The sequence below is a fragment of the Myotis davidii genome, unplaced genomic scaffold (assembly GCF_000327345.1).
Source record: "Myotis davidii unplaced genomic scaffold, ASM32734v1 scaffold275, whole genome shotgun sequence".
NCBI classification, from domain to species: domain Eukaryota; kingdom Metazoa; phylum Chordata; class Mammalia; order Chiroptera; family Vespertilionidae; genus Myotis; species Myotis davidii.
In genome coordinates, this window is record NW_006286592.1 from 311,052 (window position 1) to 319,013 (window position 7,962).

General features: G+C 36.1%; 1 protein-coding gene across 1 annotated transcript in view; it reads left to right on the forward strand.

Moving 5' to 3' along the window:
• Positions 1-3,982, forward strand: part of LOC107182191 (thrombospondin type-1 domain-containing protein 7B-like) — a gene marked incomplete at its 5' end in the record, with an annotated part of 306,117 nt that extends 302,135 nt beyond the window's left edge. Inside the window, 2 exons of the mRNA XM_015560290.1 lie at positions 2,909-3,103; positions 3,885-3,982. Coding sequence (XP_015415776.1) covers positions 2,909-3,103; positions 3,885-3,982 — 293 coding nt within the window. The remainder of the gene's footprint in view (positions 1-2,908; positions 3,104-3,884) is intronic.
• Positions 3,983-7,962: the final 3,980 nt, after the last annotated feature.

Below are 7,962 nucleotides of genomic sequence, written 5' to 3' on the forward strand. Positions count from 1 at the left end.
ATCAGGTGAAGATTCAACCACAGTTTCCTCCTCACCTTTATCCTTTGGATTCTGAGAATGACAAGGAAGAAATTAGGCATGGAAAATAAGAGTATGTCCATATATACTTGGTGGGACAACAAGCTTGATTGATTTAAATAAAATTAAAAGAAAAAATATAAAAGATAATAATAATTTTAGCATTTATTGAGCTCTTAGCCTATATGAGATAATGTGTTAAGAATGTTCCCACCTCTTTGTTATAGGTGTCTTATCATATTCATTTTGAAGAGGAAATGAAAGCATAAAAAGCATAAAAACTTAAATAACGTATCTTAGTTCATATAAATCCCAGATATTTAGATGTGTAGTTGCATTCATGTCATTTGACAATAAAGTCTCTTAATTCCAACATATGCTATAGTTATTTTAAAATTTCTTAGTGCTTTCATTTATTAACGCAAAAATACTTCCAATAGACATAAGTCTAGAGTATTCTACTCTAAATAATTTGTAGAACTAGAAATGTTATTTATCATAGCATTCAAATTTTAGACATTTATTTTCTAGCATTTCTTTTGAATACTATAAATTTATCATTGGAAAAGTAGCAATGCTTTTTAAAAGCATTTAACATTCTTCATGTTTTTCAGTACATTTCAATTTTGGGGGAAAATTAACTTGGCCTGATAAAAGTCTCCTAAATTGATTCTAAGTTGTTTAGCTAAACATAAAATTCAGATAATGTTTGCTTGTACACTACTTAAAGTATTTTGCTGTATTCATCATTAATGGCTGTAATATTCCCAATTTAAAAAAGGCAGGTGATGTTGTCTTGCTGTATGATGAATTCTGTCCCCAGGATGTGGTTAAAAACAAAACTGTTCAAAATGAATGAATAGCCTGACCTGCCCCTGGGCAGATAGACAAACTGGGAAGTAATGTGTGTCCATCCATTGTCATCTTAGCTAATTCCTTGGTCTTAAAGCATTAGATAGATTTGGATTTTACCAGTTTTTAAAAAATGTTATTCAGATGGACCTGTTCTTTATTGTGCTCAGAATAAAGAACATAATTTGAAATATAAGAATGGGCAACTGAAAGGAAGCCCTATGTACATTAACCCTATCTTGGAATAGTTTATATAAATAGTTTTAACAATGTTGATCCTAAGCTGTAGTTTATTTATTCCTTGGAACTTGGCAAATTTTAAAGAGCTCTAATAAAAATGATTCTTCTCAGTGGTTTCTTTGTGATCATGAACTCAGCAAATAGCCATTGACATACATGTCCAACGGCACCACACCAAATATGGGTGGTCAGTGGGCAGGTTGTTCAAAACCACCTGGGGCACTTATAGTCAAAATATTCCTGGGTATCTCCCCCAGAGATGCTGATAGAGCAGGCTTGAAGCCATGCCATGGAACTTCTGTATTCTGAGAAGTCCATGGTTAGGAATCCTTTAGAAGAATAGTTTTCAACTGGGGACAGTGTTTGCCAGTGTGTGGAGTAATGTTTGGTTTTCACAGCTGAGAAGGTATGTGTGCTACTGGTATCTAATAGATAGAGGCCTGAGATACAAAGCACAAGAAACACTCCTGTACCAAAAGAAATTACTCAATCTAAAACATGAATATTGCCAAGATTAAGAAACACTGGTCTAGAGAATATAAAGATATATCCTCAGAGAGTTCCCAATTAACAAGGGTAAATAAAAGATACACAAACATATCATTCATTCATAAATAAATGTCAGTCCAAAAATCAAACCAAAATATAAGCAAAATTTCATAACTGTCTTAGTTATTTTATGATATGACTAGAGACAGACAGTCTAGTTAAAAAGCTATGTGAAAACCCGGCTGGTGGGCTCAGTGGTTGAGCTTCGACCTATGAACCAGGAGGTCATGGTTTTATTCCCAGTCAGGGCACAGGCCTGGGTTGCGGGCTCAATGCCCAGTATTAGGCATGCAGGAGGCAGCAATCAATGTTTCTCTCTCAACAATGTTTCTATCTCCCTATCCCTCTCTCTTCCTCTCTAAAATCAATTTAAAAAATAAATAAAAACTATGTGAAAGAGACTTTGAAGCGTTATCTGCAATTGATAAGATACTTGTATTGGGAATTATCTGAATCGGGCAGTGGTTCTCAAACTTGGCTGCGCATTAGAATCACCTGGGAATCTTTTTAAAATCCTGATTTCTGGGCCTCATCCTCCGGAAATTCTGTTTGTTACTAATGTTGTGGCCCCACCCCATAACAAAGAAACAGAATTTCCGGAGGATGAGGCCCAGAAACCAGGATTTGAAAAAGATTCCCAGGTGATTCTAATGTGCAGCCAAGGTTGAGAACCACTGGAATAGGGTATGCCTGTACTTGAAAAAAAATTAAAATCTTTAACGGTTCCTGAAATTTTAATAATGAGAAAAACAAATTTACTTATTGACAGCAGAAATTCTTTTTTAAATACTGTGAAGTGAAAACAGGGCCACTTCCATAAGTGACATTTAAATAAGAAAATTGACAAGAAAACCTAGAAAGAGCTCTGACGATTGTGTGTGTGTATGTGTATGTGTATGTGTGTGTGTGTGTGTGTGTGGTTTTTTTGTTTTGTCTACATACTGGTATTACTCTCACTGGTTCTCTTAGTTTTGTTACATCCCTTGAGATCAGCTGCTTACAGGCAGGACATATGTAATAAATTACTGAAAGTGATTTAATAACCAATTAAGTCATCAAATACCCCCATGGCAACAATAAACATTTAATTTTCAGAGAGAGATAAGGATAGCTATGTTGAAGACCTTTGCTTTCACAGTGACAGCTACGTTTTCAAACCTTGGAGCATTCTACTATTTTTATCAAACAAGCAGCAGCAGACTGATTTACTGAAAACAGCAAAATAACCCACACATGTACTCTCTTTTAGCTATCTCTTGCATCTCTGATGATAACCAGCCAGCAGAAATGACCGAATGCCTCAGGCAGGCAAATGGAATGCCTCCCCTTGTGCAGGAATTCACGGTCCCATGTCGAGACGACTGCACCTTCACGGCTTGGTCCAAGTTTACATCCTGCTCCACCAATTGTGGAACAACCCGAAGCAGACGGCGACAGCTCACAGGTAAGTGTGCTTTCCATGTCTGAGCTGCAGCCCAGGGCTACACTCCTGAACTTTCCAAGGACAATGTAAGCTCCAGAAAGACAGGAAACTGTATCGGGTCTCCCCTCTTCCACCCCTCCAGGCCATTATCACCCTCTGTGCCTATGCTGAGCACGTCCTATGTACTCAATTAATATTTGTGAAATGAATAACAATGGGAACCATTCTATAGCAATGACATTCTCTATACAGCTTTATCATCTTTGTATGGGGTGGGGAAAAGCGGGTTTATAGTTGTGAGTACGTGAAACAGAGTTTATTCTTGTGTTATTTTTTATTCTTCTATTATTTTCCATATGAACAACTGTAAGCCTACTATTGCCCCACCTTGTAGTCATAAATGGCAATATATTTACCAATTTTCTGGGAGTAGTTAATTGTGCCAAGATCCCAGCAAGGTTGAAAACAGTAGGTGATTTGTAAAGAACATCAAAGGTATATCTAACCTATGTCATAGTCTTTTGCCATTACCTCATGAGCAATTTAGCATTTAAAAATTTTAGTATTATGAGGTAAAAATCGAGTTACATACATAGATTCTGCTTTTGTGGTCTATTATTAATTACTGATTCTGTTTGCATCCATGAAATTTAATGAAAATTAAAATAATGATTAGTTTAATCAAGGTCCTGTAGCATTTTTGCCTGCAAAGTACAAATACCTGGAGCATAGTGTATTTTACTACTTGTCCAAGTAGACATACCGGAACTTCTCTTAATTGTACGTGTATTTGTATACGTAGAAAATTTAATTCGGGCAACGGGAAGCCAAAGGAAAAATGCCAAACTAATCATTGGAATAATAAAATTGGTGTTGACCTTGAAGAACTCAGCACAATGAGTAGTACTTATTGGTAGTTCAAGTGCCAATTCTCTTGTTTTTAAGACCCCTTAGTTGGAATGCATTGCTTGTAAGATTGTTTTAAATGTAACTCACTCTAATAGATTTACTTCATGGGTGAGAGCCTTGAAGAGTATTTCTGCATACAAGTCAGGAGCTCATTCATAAGTGTAGGTGAAACTTATGATCACATATAAAAACATCAAATGAAATGTGCTGTACTTTGTGCTTTCTCTTCTATAAAAAATCTTTGCATATGTAATTTCAAGCAACATTGCTTATGTTTCTAAGATAAAATGATATAATGGGGTACATGTGTATGACAGGAATAGTTTCAAATTCACAGGGCAACGTAAGTGAAACTTGGTTTGTATGTTCATACATCATGATGTAGAAGACGTTATTCTGGTTCACCTATATCTTTGAGATGAATGAGAATCTCCTATAAAGGGGGAAAATGTTTTCATTCATGACCAGTTTTTCCTTGCCTTAAAGTTTGCTAATGATATTTTATACTTGCAAACTGAGAAAGGAAAATATTGAAAATTCTAGGATATATTTTTTTTCATTTTACAACCAGCATATTTTTTTTGTGTGAATTGTCAAAACTTTAATGAATCTGATTTATTTAAAATATATTTTTATGTAAATATTGAACATGTTTCTGCAAATTCTATCTTAAAATTACTTGTACTAAAAAGTATTTAGAATGTCTCTTCTAAATTAACCGCCATGCTTTTGGCTAGCTGAATGATCTTTTGTGTGTCTTAACATCTAAGTTATACCAAAATAACTTCTCAACTTATTTAAATATGAGCTTTGCAAAACCAGTCAAATAAATCATTTAGTATTTTTGTTGAAAAAAAGGTACTGAATTGAAAATTTCAACTTCTGAAGAATTATTTTGATTGTGATATACCGCCTGTATTTTGCTTTTCTCCATGTAATTTGGTAGTAAATTTAATAAGCAGTTGAGAGCATGAATGACAATAAGAGGCATGAACTTAGACCATAAAACAATGTGCCTCTTTAACACAGCTGCACTTGGAGAGGCACACACACAAATACAAGCCTCTGCATAAAATAGGGGACCATCAAGGGTGATTTTTCTTTTTTTTACATTTTAAACAGAAGAATTCAAAATCTGGGTGTTTGTGCATTGATTCTAAACTAAATCATCACAGGTTTTAGATTGGTAATCAGGGCAGTTGTTTTAATAATGCTGGAAATAATCCATTACATAAAAGATATGCCCAGATTTTAATATATATAGTAACTAGATAACCAATACAAACATATTTAGTACTTTAGTTCTGTTTTTGGTGGGATCAGTCACAAATTTCCCTCTGACTTAAGGAGAAAAATGTCTTTAGAGTTGCAGTAGGGATTGATTTTTTTTAAAAAAAGATTAGTGGTAGCTAATTTGAATCCAAAGGTTAATACTGATATTGACTAGAAGATAATCAAAGTAATTTTGTTCTTTATTGTGAGAACCATTTCTGCATTAACTAACTTGCTCAAGTTGGTCAAACAGTGATTCCATGTAGTTCAGAAAGATCATAAATATAGAGAGTGTATATTGTACAGAATATTTGTTCTGCCAGGAACTTTAGGTTGCCTTGTTGATTAACATGTTCTTTCTTCCTCTTCTCTCTCTTTTCATCTTACTTACTCTCTTCTTCCCTTCTCTCTCCTTCATTCTCCCTTAAAATTTTCTTGTTTCAATTATTGTATAAACATTTTTTGTTGATCACTTATGTGTGTGAGGCTTTGAGAATATTATAAGGGAATTAGACATGATCCTAATTTAGAGCTTGCAGTCTAATGGGAGATGGAGATTTTGACCAGTATAGTACCTGCTCAGTGGTACAACACAGTGCGGTATGCTCCAATAGCTGTTATAAAGGGTGTTGTATTGCTTTCTTAATGCTGCTGTTACAAATTACCACAAATGTGTTGGCTTAAAACAATACACATGTGTTATCTTACAGCTCTGTAGGTCTGAGGTCAGACATGGATTTCATAGGGTTGAAAACAAGATCTTGGCAGGATTGAATTCCTTTCAAGAGGCACTAAGAGAAAATCTGTTTGCTTTCCTTTTCCAGCTTCTGTAGGCTGCTCACATTCCTTGGCTCATGGCTCTCCCTTCCTCTGACTTGAAATCTAGTAACATTGCTTCTCTGTGTCCACTCTTCCACAGTCGCATTTCTCTCTGACTTTCTAGTCAATCAGGAAAGGTCCTCTTGATTTTAGGACCATGTGATTAGGTTAGGCCCAACCATATAATACAGACTGATTTCAGCTCAAAAACCTATAGTTTCATTCACATCTGCAGAGTTTATTTTGCCATTTAATGGAGCATGTTTACTGGTTCAGGAATTAGGATGGGAACTTCCTTGGAGAGCCATTATTTCACTACAACTAACTACATGAGAAGAACACCTCTTCTAGACCTGAGATGAGGAGCATATTCCATGTGGCTTTCTGGAGGGAGCAGTCTATTAGTTTGACCTGAAGAACATGGAGGCAGTAACTAGGCTTTGGAGGGAGAATGGAACGGTTGAGAATATCTGGAGTGGGGCCATGCAAAGGCCAGAAGCCAAATGGATAATGTTTAGGAACTGAAAGGTTCTCAATATTACTAGCTTGTCACATGTGTTGACAAAAGAAGTCTCCAGACCTGTAGAGAATTTTTATAAGAGGGTTTTTTTTTGTTTGTTTGTTTGTTTTTTTGTGTGTGTGTGTGTATTTTGAGCCCAAGCTGATAACATATGCCAGGGAGCAAGATCTCAGAAGCTCCAAGCAGTTTCTTGTATGCATTTGAAATTAAGGAGAGAACATAAGAAAGGTTATATGAGGGTTGAGAAAAGCAAGGCAGGGATGGATTACAAGATTACATGCTTTCCTAAGGGTGCTCACACCTTGACGGGTTTTGGTTCAGTCCTTTCAAAGATGTCTGAACTAGATTCACAAGAACAATGGACAGGGTTTGCTTAAAAACCTTTCCCTAAAGAAGTCATAGGCCTGGGGCATGACTACCCACCATGACCTGCCCAGTTAGGAATTTATGACTTATTACAGCCTTTTTTTTTGTCCAAACATGCTAGGGGCAGAGTAATCCAATGCAGGCAGGAGACAGACATTTATGGGCTCAGATCCTATGGTCCTTGATAACCATGGTAAGGAGGCCAGATTTCATTCCATGAACTGTGATAAGTCACTGGAGAGTGTAAGGTAGATGGATGATGTGATCAGATTTCAATCTTTGTAAGCTGGTCCTGACTGCAGTGAGGCAATAGACTGAAGGGAATGAGGCAGAGTGGCAATACGATTTTGGACAAAGCCATTGTAGTGATTTAAGCTGATGATTTGGAGGTGAGCTAAGTATGGGTGGCATTGGCCATAATGGAAACATTGAACTAATTCAAGAGATATATAGGTATTTGGAATGATAGGTCATTGCCATTAAATAGATACAGGTATACAACAGAATGATTTAAGTATGACAAGTTTTGGACTTGGTCATGTTGATATAATTGGGAAATAAAGGAGAAAGAGATACTAAGAGGATGAGTGTGGGTTTTTCCAGGTTGAATCTGATTGGCCTTTTAGGTGTAGATTTCTAGTCTGTGGCTCGGACGAGAAAGTATGGGTTGGACAAGAAGTATGGGCTGAAGATAATAATGATGGATTTATGAGTTCTAGATAGTTATTTAAACATTATGGTGTTGAAAATTTAGGATCAGAAAAGACAATCTAGGGCAGTGCCCCCAGGAAGCCCATCAGTCAGTTAAGGGAGGTATAGAGGAGGAAAAATTTAAAAAAAAACACAAAAAACAAGTAAGGTGTTACCAGATAAATAGTGGAGAGGTGGGATAAGGGTGAGGGACAAAAAAGGTAAGGTGTGATAGAACTTGGAAAGGATATTTTAAGAATGATGGTAAAGTCTCACTCTGAACTGTCATTAAACAACTCTGCAA